The following is a 12345-nucleotide window of genomic DNA, read 5'->3' as shown; positions in this document are numbered from 1 at the left end:
CTGGATGTTTGTCTTTGCTCGTCCCGAACCGCTAAATGAGTTACACATGAATTACCCTGCCCCTCCGCCACAACGGCCTCTCAGCTGCAAAAAAAAAAAGTTTGCCCATTTCCACTGCAGCATCCGCAGTCCATTTACTCATTACAAATCACACTCATTAGGAGCTTTGAAAGGAAATGCTGGCTCATAACTAAATAACTTCCATCATCGTTGAACAGGGGTGAACTTCATGGACACATGCGCAGTAAAGCCACACCTCAGGATCAATAAGGTGCTATAATAATACCAGATAATATTAATTGTTCTGAAGCGCGGCCGAAGGACTCGGACGTTCCTCCGTGTGATCGGCCTCAGTTTCAGTGTAACAGCTCGGCTAATAAAAGGAAATGAAGCAGAAGGAGGAGATGATACACAATTTGGCAGATTGCGATGTTTAGAAAAGAGGCGTTCAGCGATGACCACAAAGTAAACCAGCTCTCGGGCTGCAGTGTGTTTTGTATTGACAAAGCTGATGCAAATGGGGTTCATCTAAATGTCGTATATTAAATTATTGAGTCAAAAAATTAAGTCAATTCAATTTCAGCGCAACCAACTAACAGCAAGTAAGCACAACTTTCCGTGTTGATGCCCTCTTCTTTGTCTTTTCACTCTCAGTTCTTTTTAGTTTACAGTGAATGTGTGTCCCGTAAATGGTTGATGATGTCATGAGTGCGAGAGGGTAGAAGATAAAAAGAAGACAACGGAGGCTGTGAGTAAGTAGTAAACTGCTGCAGTCTCCTCCCAGTGCTGCTGCGACGTCTGGCAGACGAGGCAGAGACGACCAAGAGAGCAGAGCAACGACACCGACGGGAATACAGAGGTAAGGAGGGAGGGAGGGTTTTAGAAATCAGAGATGTTTCTCACTTTTGGGCATGCACGATTATTACGGCTAATTGTAGTTATAATGCAACACGTCACATCAAATATTCGGGCACATTTTCAATGAAAAGACAAAACACGGAGAGGCAACGTGGGCAGGCATCCAGCAGGATGAACACAGATGCAAAAGTTTGCGGCGACATTCTGGATCACTGGATGCATTTTAAATTATTCAAGGAAGGGAGAAAAAGTTGTATTTATTTAATTGCATTTGTATTTTCAATCGAGGCTGCAAAAGCATGCAAGTTTACCACCTGATTGATACACAGATAAATAGAAGAGTGTGTCACGCATGTTTATCTTTTTTCGCCCGGACATGAAGCAGCTTGCCTCTGAGTTTCTGTCTCACCAGCAGAAAGTACAGAAAGTATCTGACAACAATCTGCCACATCAAAGTCACCACACTCAGCTGCCTGTGTGTTTTTTTTAAACTTTTGTCCGTTCCTTCGCTTGCTCTCTTCCTGCACGCATTCACCCTGCCGTTCTTCCGTTGTCTCCGCAGCTGCAGGTGTGACCTTAAAATGTCAAATCTGACCGGCGGCGACGGGAGCAACTCTACCGAATGCCTGGGCATCGATGACTTCCGCAACCGGGTTTACTCCACGTCCTACTCCCTCATCACCGTGTTGGGCCTGCTCGGGAACGGCTTCGCCCTGGTGGTGCTGATCAAAACGAACCACCAGAGCTCCCCCTTTCACATCTACATGCTGAACCTGGCCGTGTCCGACCTGCTGGGCGTCGCTTCGCTGCCGCTGAGAGTTCTCTACTACGTCAACAAGGGCCAGTGGAACCAGGGCGATTTCCTTTGCCGCATTGTTTCCTACTCCCTCTATGTAAACCTCTACTGCGGCATCTACTTCATGGCCGCCATGTCCGTCACACGCTTCGTGGCCATCGTCTTTCCCGTGCAGAACATGCGGCTGGCGACGCAGACCCGCGCTCGCCTGGTGTGCTGTGGGATCTGGGTGTTCATCTGTCTCATCTCCTCGCCCTTCCTGATGTCCGGCGAGGAGTACGACCCCGTCACTAACAAAACCAAGTGCTTCGAGCCTCCGAGCGTCAACGGCGCGGGCGTGCCGAGACTGGTGATGCTGAACTGTGTGTCTATGGTGGTGGGCTTCTCCCTGCCCTTCCTGGTCATCCTGCTCTGCTACGCCGGCATCATCCGCGCCCTGTTGTCGCGCAGCAACTCCGCCCGGCGGCAGTGCGGCACGAGCGCCAGGGCCATCCGAATGATCGTCATCGTCCTGCTGACCTTCCTGATCAGCTTCGCGCCGTACCACGTGCAGCGCACCATCCACCTGAACTTCCTGTCGCGGACGGACACCACCTGCTCGGAGCAGGAGGCCATGCAGAAGTCGGTCGTGGTGACGCTCTGCCTGGCCGCTTCCAACTCCTGCTTCGATCCGCTGCTCTATTTCTTCTCCGGGGAGGGTTTCCGCACTCGCTTGTCCTCCATGCGCAAGACGGCGCAGGGCAGCCCGCTGAACCGCGTCGCCAGAATAAAGCCCGTCTCTGTCTCGGAGTGTGCGGACAACCGGCAGCCCGGCCAGGCCAGTTAATTTTACTCCAAGGAAACGAGCATCTCGGGATTTGATTGAAGGAAATACGTCACCCACATTAGTACCATTTTGTGTTTCACTCACCTTTAATTCTCAAAGAAAGCGTTTTCTGGCACGCTCCCCCAGCGGAAGGAGACCATGACTTCCACTGTGGGAGCGTGCCGCACAACGATACTGCACGGCATGCGCGAGGGTTCAGGAGCAGATGATTAGATGTCGTTTCGCTGTCGTTGCTTACCTCAATTCATCGAGGCCTTTTTTTAGATTTCTTTTGTGCCAAACTAAAATAAATCTTCTGAATTTCAAGGTAACGCGTGTAACCGATAGACAAACGTTCTTCTCGTGGGTGTGGTAAGCCTTTAAAGAGCTCAGGATGACGTGTGTGTTCCTGTTCTGAGAGAAACATCAGGAGATGGATGGCAGGAAAAAAAGGTTTTACTAGTGAGGGTTCATGAAGAGAACCTTCAAACATCTCATTTCGTCTCATTTATGTTTCTAAAGAATGAAAAGTGGTCAGTATTGTTGTGACGTTGTTCAGCATTATCATTGTGACAGTGACTATTAGCCTATTGTGTCCCAAAAGCTACTCAAACTGTGGAATTACACATATTAATTCACAGTATATAAACGTATGAATGTATTGTAGATACTTTTGTAATGTTTTTTTTATTTTTTATGGAGTCTTATATCACGATAAGAAGGGCTAAACTAATTAATTACTCTATCATAGTTTGTTTTAGCATTTTTGTTAAGTTGTTATGATCATAACCTTTTTTTTATTGAGTGATTATGATTTTTCATGCTTGTTATAATTACTTCGACTCAAGTTGGATGAACAAATCTTGTTTCTGTGCTTCTCTATTTTTTTTTCTATTTCTATGCAAGTTTTATGACAATAATATTGATGATTATGATGTTTTAACTTCAAGGGAGTAGTTTAATTTGTCGTACTTCACATGAGAAGTACGACAACACTCTCATAACTGTGCAGTAAAGATGAAACTTCAGCCAACTCAAGCTTACCTAAGCCTAGCTTAGATGATGTAGATTTGATGTGTGTCTGCACTCTTTATGCCGAGCTTAGATAACCAGCTGCTGGCTGGAGTTTCATATGTTTCTGTGCAGAAGTGAGACTGAGAAACGCTGCTGCTGTAATCCTGTCGTGTGCAAATGATGTTTCATGTATGATAACTGCATCAATAAATCATCCAATGCATGTCAGTCCAGTACGGTCCCGTTAAAAACCCTCACTGTGATGGAAGTTCCCGCCTCCGTCCACTGGGTGTCGCACCAGCACGGCTCCGTGTCGCCCTCCGCCACAGGATTCAAGGCTGATATGAGCGTCTTCCCCAGTGCTTCTTTTCTACTGATCGTCTTGGTTTCTCTGAGATGAGAAACCAACGAGCTGCATCAGTGCAAGAGGAGCTGCTCCACTGTGACTAATTCAATTTGTGCACAACAAAAAAGTCTTAAAGCTGTCAGTATGGCACATAAACGCTATTAAAAAACATGCTTCATTTATAGAAAAAGGGTAAGAGCGTCCTTCTACACAGCAAATCCAAAAGCCAGACCAGAACCCATCTTCCCCGGTCAATTAGAGACACAAAACAACACAGAGAGAGAGACCAGGCTGCTGAGGCCGACCCTGCTGATGAGAACATAGAGGGCTTTGTGTCACAACTTCATAAACAGATAATATCGAGCACATGATCGGCTCCCTCCTGCAGCCCGCACAAAAAGATGTTTGTTTCAGTTCTTGCAAAAGCAGGACCGTCTCCGAGATGGGAGTCATGTCGCTGCAGTCGTCCGTACCGCTCGACGGACATACTCGCCATGCAGGAAGTGAGGAAAGTCCCCGCTTTCGTCCCAACTCGCTCGTTTCTAGAGAGGGTGCAGGAAAACGCTGCTCCCTTTCATCTGCGCTCCAGGTTTGCTGTACTCCAAAAGTGATTTGGCTGAAGCCTTGATTGTTTTTTTTTGGAGGGGGGCGGGGGGAGTTAAAATTAAAACTTGATTGCCCCGGGGCGCGGAGCAGCCTGAGCTTTACAACATGTGTTAATGTCCACCATATGGTACAGAAACAGTCAGAGGAGCTCTCCCGGAGCGCTTCTTTTACCCTCAGTCGTTTCTCTGGACTTCCTGTACATGTGGGACTCCAACAGCAAATACCTTGAAAGGCACCCATCAGGTCTTAAGATGTCCTCGATGACATGACACGCGCCTCCTCTGATTCAACACATCAGGAAGGGTTCGAATAACATCTTCGGCCACTTAAAAGCGGCACAACAGGCCGTTAAACAACAGCAGATAATCACCTTGTAAAGCAGAAGGACATCGCAACCGTGTGGGTACGTCCAGCTGAAACAGCAGCATTAGCATTTATTCAGAGAGTCCGCTATTCATCCTCCTTTCAGAGCAGTTTGTCTCCTCCATCAACAGCTGTCAGAAATGTCTCCATATGTGCTCATCAGCTATTGGCTGCCTGATAACGACGATAAAGTGTTGCTTGATATTTGTCCTCCAGATAACTCTTTCCAATGTAAGTGGGTGAAGTTGTGCCAGAATACCCCCCTCCTCTGCTGTTTGGTGCTGGGCCGCTGGGTTAAGTAGGTTTTTAGAGCTTTTTCACTGAAAACAGCTGCCTGCTGCTCCAAACATGAAACACTAATGAGAGTAAACCAAAACATTAAAGTTCTGGATCATAAAACTACAATAAAAAGCTGAAAGGTGCTAAAAAACTCTGACAGAAATAATGGAGAGGAATTCTCTCTCTCTCAGTATTTGTAAAGTCGTCCACCTTTAAATATGGACGAGAGCAGTTTTAAACATGAATACAGTTCGAGTCCCCGGCTATTATCACGCTCTCATAAACTACTGTCGATGCAAAGAGAGAGAATGTCCTCCCTAAAGGAAACGGCGCAGACGTGGGAAAAGTGCAGAAAATCGCCTGTTTCTTCACGCTTGTCACAGATCGTGGCGGCCTCTGCTATACAGCCCGATGTCTGACGCAACCAGACTTGATTTACCGCACGGTCTGGCCCGTCCACCTCGAGAGGCACGTTGGATGGAAGAAGAAGCAAGCGGAGCCAGAGTCCCTATAGCGAGGCCTGCAACTCTGTTGGTATGTGGACACAGCATGGATCCAGACCCGTCTGCTCATCGCTGCAGAGAGAGAGACAGAGAGAGAGAGAGAGAGAGAGAGAGAGAGAGAGAGAGAGAGAGAGAGAGAGAGAGAGAGCAGAGTGTCCGTCATTAGATCCTTTGTCTGCTGAGCATCCTGAGGTCCAATGCAGGTCAGTAAACATGACCGACATCCAATCACATGACCCACCGAAGCTTGCATTTCTTTTAAACACTGTTTCTGATGAGTGCAGTGCATACAGTACTGTGTGTGCACACGTGTGTGTGTGTGTGCATGGTCGCGCTAAATCCATGCTTTTATAATGACCACTCAAGCAAACATCAAAGGCCACATGCAGAAAGTAAGTTCTTTGCCCCCACAGTGAAGGGTTAAAGGTCAAGCTGAAGTGTTTTCGGTCGCTGTTGAGTTCAGGTCGGAGGAGAGCGAGGCAGACAAGCAGCTCATCGATGAGTTAATGGCCGTCTGGAGCTTTTAGAGTCAAGCTGTTACTCAGACGCCACTCAATCATCCGTTCACTACATATTAAAAACACTTGGGACTGCCTGCTTCATCACTTTGTGCGTTGCCAAACACGCCAGCCCCCCCGTCGCCCCTCCCCTTTTGTTTTATTCTGAGCGGACACCCCCCCCCCTCCGCCCTGCAGACCCGCCCCATGCGCCTCGCTGCAACAGGAAGCTTTGCTAGCGGCGCAACAGTCATTGTGTATTCTGCTGAAAGTCAGTTCAGCCACCGGTTTATTTTTGGGCCGGCGCTGTGACGCACTCGCGGAGAGAAAGGCCGCTTGGTTTGCTTGACTTTTGAAATGTTGTCCCTTCTTCGTAAAAAAAAAAGCTTCATGAAAAAGTTATTTGTCTCTGAACGAATGATGCTTCAGACTTCAAATATTTTTCTAAGTTTCATGTTTCATTATTCAGAAAATTGAAAAAGCACATGTTTTATGCCATAGATATACAAAGCGTTCAGGACAACAGCACTACATATCTTAGAAATATTGTTCATCATATTTTTCTTGACCTGTACAGGTGCAGAAATGTCCTCATCACTATATATATATATATATATATATATATATATATATATATATATATATATATATATATATATATATATATATATATGTATATAAAAAATAAATGTGCAGAAATGCACCTATATATTTTATATATATATTTATTTTATATATTTATATATATTTATTAAATGTATGTTTAAATTTAAATATTTATTAAATTATATATATATATATATATATATATATATATATATATATATATATATGACACCATGTGGTGATGTGTCCCGAGCCATATACATATATATATATATATATATATATATATATATATATATATATATATATATATACATATATATATACATATATATATACATACATATATATACACATACATATATACATACACATATATATATATATTTATATATATATATATATATACACATACATACATACATATATATATATATATATACACATACATACATACATACATACACATATACATATATATATATATATATATATATATATATATATATATATATATATATATATATATATATATATATAATAAACCTGCTAATGCAAAAGAAACTTCTGAAAGGAAAAGTCCCAAATCCCCAGTTGGCCACAGAGTGGTCATTCCTCTCCTCCACCATGTTGCCAGAGGCACAATTTACAAAAGCTTTTCTTCTCTAACTGAAACGGACAAGACTCCTCAGGAGAGCTGAATATAAACTTCATGGCAATTTGCATAAAACGTTGAAGCTCCGCAGACAAGTCTGTAGCGAGGTCTGATACTCTTCCAGGCTTAGATCAAACCTCTTGAAAAAAGAGATAGAAGATCATTCAAACAGAAAAGCTCTTTGTTCCGGGTCAAAGGAAACATTCGCTTTGGGAGCTCACAGTTTGAGTCTTCCTCTGACAGCACAGGCAGAAAACATCTTTGTAAATCAAAGCAGGGAAATGAAGAGCATTCAGAAGCAGCGAGGACGGGAATTAAAGCCGGGAAAAGAGGCGATGCAGGATTCACCGACACACAGTAACAAGTCTGGTGGCATGCAGTGAAACTGGGTCACACTGGTAATAGCCCATTAGCCTCCCAGTCAGGTTCGCTACGCATTCTTCACCGCCTGCAGTGACCTGTATCGGGCGGTTTGAAGGCTCTTCTTGTCCCATGATGAATTGGTTAAGAACTTAACATATGCGCAGTGTCTAAGCGGGCTGTCACAGTGCATCCACACCAAATAGACCACGGTCAACAAATATTGACTTGAGAGTGAGTTACGGCTGAGGTTTTGGCTCGGGACGCATCACCACGTGGTGTCAAATCCAATCTGGCAAAACAATGTATAAACACTGGAAAACACAATTATTCGTTCTGATCGTATTTCAACAAGTGATTGTAATGAATTACCTGCTTGATTCATCAGCGTCCAACCAAAACCGGAGTCTCCAAATGGAAACCTTTCAAGAAAAGATAAAAACAGCTTTGTTGTCTCGTGGACGCAAATTTGGTCCGTTTAATGGGTCCTTTCATGTGTTTAGTAGCCAAAGGCACAAGTGGACCTTTTTGAACTCATGAAGACAAATTTAATGCAAGAAAACCAACAAAATGCAGCTAAAAAATATTATTATTCACCATTATTGAGGCAGTATAATCCAATTGAGATCCCATGTCTTCCAGTTCATCTCAATTCTCAAGTTTTGTATTTTTTAAAGCTTGTGTGCAATAACCACAAAGCTCTGCATTCAGTGCGAGGTTAACTGCAGTCTCAGCTGGAAACAAAGGATGGCTTAAACACACTATGAAGAAGGCCAATGTTCCCTTTAATTCAACGGAAGTCACTTCAGTGCTTGTTGAACAGCTCAAGGCGAGTCTCTCTGCAGAGAGGGAAACCAGAACTAAAAGGGAATAAAGGAATAAAAAATAAGATGTAACCAGTTTAAGATGCTCAATGTAAAAACATCCACAATACGACTGTCCTCAGACACAGGTACAGGAGCCCTAAAGTCTTTAAAATGTCCGTCCCTGCTGCGTTTATTCCTGACAGGATTTATGGAGTCTGGAATGAAGCCGAAACTATTTCAGTTTGTTCTCCAGTCCGGGCTCCTGAAGCCTTCTTTTGAGACGGAGTCACAGCAAAATCACACAAACAGTCTCATGAACTATGACTCGATAAACACAATAATCATTCATGCATTTCCACAGTTGGGGAAGACGAGTTGACCAAACTAAAATGTACAACAACTCAACAGAACATCAGTTCCACAACACCAAACAATGCATTGGGTAATACCCGGTTCTGTTTTTTTTAGTAAAATAAACTTTTGTTTTTATTTATATTTATCTTACAATGAACATCTGATAAGTTCTGTTGACGTCTTTAATCCTGTCAGTGTGACAGTCAATACAAACTCCAGCTTCCCGCCCGATATCATTTCATTTAAACGTGTTGCGCAGGATTAAGCGTCCGATCTTCTGGTTAATCTGTTCGCCGCTCAATGAAAAAAAAAAAAAACCGACTGAATCTCACCGCTCCTCCGATGGCGTGTCAGAGAACCAGCAACGCATCGCCCAAATAACGCTGTTCACAGACCTGACGGGAGTCTAGTCTATTGAGGACAAGTCTCAAGTCAAGTCTCAAGTCAAGTCTTAAGTCTCACGTCAAGTCTCAAGTCAAGTCTCAAGTCTCACGTCAAGTTTTAAGTCTCAATTCAAGTCTCAAGTCTCAATTCAAGTCTCAAGTCTCAAGCCAAGTCTCAAGTCAAGTCTCAATTCAAGTCTCAAGTCAAGTCTCAATTCAAGTCTCAAGTCAAGTCTCAATTCAAGTCTCACGTCAAGTCTCAAGTCAAGTCTCAAGTCTCACGTCAAGTTTTAAGTCTCAATTCAAGTCTCAAGTCTCAATTCAAGTCTCAAGTCTCAAGCCAAGTCTCAAGTCAAGTCTCAATTCAAGTCTCAAGTCAAGTCTCAAGTCAAGTCTCAAGTCTCACGTCAAGTCTCAAGTCAAGTCTCAAGTCTCACGTCAAGTTTTAAGTCTCAATTCAAGTCTCAAGTCTCAATTCAAGTCTCAAGTCTCAAGCCAAGTCTCAAGTCAAGTCTCAATTCAAGTCTCAAGTCAAGTCTCAATTCAAGTCTCAAGTCAAGTCTCAAGTCAAGTCTCAAGCCAAGTCTCAAGTCTCAAGTCAAGTCTCAAGTCAAGTCTCAATTCAAGTCTCAAGTCAAGTTTCAAGTCTCAAGTCAAGTTTCAAGTCTAAAGTCAAGTCTCAAGTTAACTCTTAAGTCAAGTCTAAAGTCAAGTCTCCAGTCAAGTCTCAAGTTAACTCTTAAGTCAAGTCTAAAGTCAAGTCTCCAGTCAAGTCTCAAGTTAACTCTTAAGTCAAGTCTAAAGTCAAGTCACACGTCAAGTTTCAAGTCAAGTCTTAAGTCTCAAGTCAAGTTTCAAGTCAAGTCTCAAGTCAAGTTTCAAGTCTCAAGTCAAATCTCAAGTCAAGTTTCAAGTCTCAAGTCAAGTTTCAAGTCAAATCTCAAGTTTCAAGTCAAATCTCAAGTCTCAAGTCAAGTCTTAAGTCTCAAGGTTTGCATACCTTGCGTATCAAAGGGTTAAAAGTGTGACTCGAGTCCAAGTCGCAGACTTGAGTCACCGTCTCTGCTGACTCGTGACTCTCGTGACCTCATATCAAGGTTTACTTTTAGTTTCACATGAACATCGGTCTCCTGGGTGAAAGTCCTGTGTTTGTTTCTCACATCCAGAGGACGATCTCACTTGAAACATTTCCTCCCACACGCTAAACGTGCGTCTGTGTGTTATTTTCCAATATTTAATATTTTCATACAAAATACAATTGTAATATTTTGTTTGCATTTTTTTTTCTCCCACAAAAACAGTAAAAACATGTGTAATGTTGAGTTTCCGGGTTTAGGAAACAGTCAGAAAACTCACATGAGAAATATTTTGTTTTCCTCCAGGTGGCGAGAAGTCTTCAAAATCCTCCAGAACGGCAGCGTTGTTAAATTCTGGGATTTTTCAAGGAATACCGAGTGTTTGCTTCTGATTAAATTTGAGCTCCATTCTTCTGTGACACAAATGAGAATAGGTGCAAAACAATCCTCCATAGAGCTCAACATAGTTAAAACCCACATAAAGCAAAAGTAAAAGTGTGCACACTGATGATTTACAAACAGAGGGTTGTTATTTCTATATGTTTAGGAGAAGCCTTTGACAGATTTCACTGACAGGTATGTGGGTAATCCTGCTTTTTGTGTGTGTGTGTGGAGTGCCAGGGTGGGGTCCTACATGCTCAGTGGGATTTAAAGGACACACAAACACGGGCCGGGCTGAAGCTGCGGGTCATTGGAAGCTGCAGGAGGCATGTGAGACTGTGGGTGAGGGGTCAGGAGGAGATACCGACGGGGCTTAATGTTGTTTACTTTCCCCTTCAAGTGGCCATTGTGTCCGCTCGCACCCATCACATGACACCTGGTCACAGCCTCCCCATCAGGGTCTTCTTCAACCCTCCGCTTGCATCACAAAGACGCACACAAACACGGACGCACACAAACACGCACTCGAGAGGCGCACAATGGGCCGCTTGTTGTCCCCGGCGAGTGAGCAGGCGGCCTCGCCCTCCGTAAGAGGGCTCAAATCATGACGTTGGCGCGGTGCCTCATGCGCCCCACGCCGACTCCAAATACTCATCAATACCAGCCATTGATACGCGCTAATTTTTCCCCAATTAACCGGCAACGGCACCTCTCGTCCCCGCTGCCAAGCTCTCGTCCCGTCAACGCTGCAACAGAGGAAATGGGCTCGCACTAATCGGTCGCTTTAATGTGGTACAATCTGTGTAATTGGTGAATATCTTTGTAAGCGACTGAAAACAGAAAACGCATGACCCTGCACTCACTTTTGACATTTACAGATAATTTTGTTTCCACAGTAAAACTCTGACATCTCCAAATGAATAATTGTCGAATGAAATGGTCACGCTTTTCCATGCAGGTTTGTGCAACCCGAAGGAAATACTGGATTTGCGGAAGTTCGGTAATTGACATCGGAGACACTGAGTCTGACAGTTTGATGGTATCTTACTCGTTTCAAAAGAGTTTTGTCCCTTGAGTCCGTTCTGGAGCAAAACTCGATTTAGTATTGAACAGGGGACAAGAGCTTCAGACAAAAAGGGGTGTAATTAATGTCACGCGACTAAACAAACATTCAAAAACACACAGACAAAAGGGCTACCACTGTCGTCTCACAGCAAGAGGGGCGGCGGGTTCGATCCTGGATCCTGAGTGGTCCTTCTGGGTGGAGCTTGCATGTTCTCCCCGTGTCAGTGTGGGTCTCCGGCTTCCTCCCACAGTCCAAAGACATGCAGCGCAGGTTAATTAGAGACACTGGATTGCCTGTAGGTGTGAGTGTGATTGGTTGAGATGGACCGCCTTCGCCCAATGACAGCCCGGATCAGCTTCAGCGCCTCCCCCGTGAATTCATTACAGGATCCCTCTCCCCGGATAGACAGAAGCAATAGATGTGACCAGAATGAACGACGTAAGGGAGTGCACGTTCAATGAATATGACAGAAATGATTCATGCAATGAGTCGTAGGCATGGACCACGATCCATGTCAGCATGAGGAAGTAGAGACGAGCGGCTCCAGCGCCTCCTCGTGAATAGGATCAGTGGTTTGGAAAGGAATTTTAA

At 44.1% G+C, this 12345-nt stretch overlaps 1 protein-coding gene across 1 annotated transcript; it reads left to right on the top strand.

Annotated features, from left to right (window-relative positions):
* Positions 1 to 817: 817 nt before the first annotated feature.
* Positions 818 to 2508, top strand: cysltr1 (cysteinyl leukotriene receptor 1). The gene is made up of 2 exons (XM_068592559.1): positions 818 to 859; positions 1421 to 2508. The coding sequence occupies exon 2, from the start codon at positions 1440 to 1442 to the stop codon at positions 2478 to 2480; it is 1041 nt and encodes a 346-aa protein (XP_068448660.1). The 5' UTR covers positions 818 to 859; positions 1421 to 1439; the 3' UTR covers positions 2481 to 2508.
* The last annotated feature ends 9837 nt before the right edge of the window (positions 2509 to 12345 follow it).

The sequence above is a fragment of the Clinocottus analis genome, unplaced genomic scaffold, assembly GCF_023055335.1.
Source record: "Clinocottus analis isolate CAN_PGR_092001 unplaced genomic scaffold, fCliAna1.0.p SCAF_10, whole genome shotgun sequence".
In the NCBI taxonomy this organism is placed as follows: domain Eukaryota; kingdom Metazoa; phylum Chordata; class Actinopteri; order Perciformes; family Cottidae; genus Clinocottus; species Clinocottus analis.
Note: the sequence above shows the minus strand (reverse complement) of the source record. Positions and strands in the feature narration are given on the sequence as shown.

Bases quoted from the DNA above. Each gene is read 5' to 3' on its own strand.
- cysltr1 (XM_068592559.1), top strand. From the start codon at position 1,440: ATGTCAAATCTGACCGGCGGCGACGGGAGCAACTCTACCGAATGCCTG.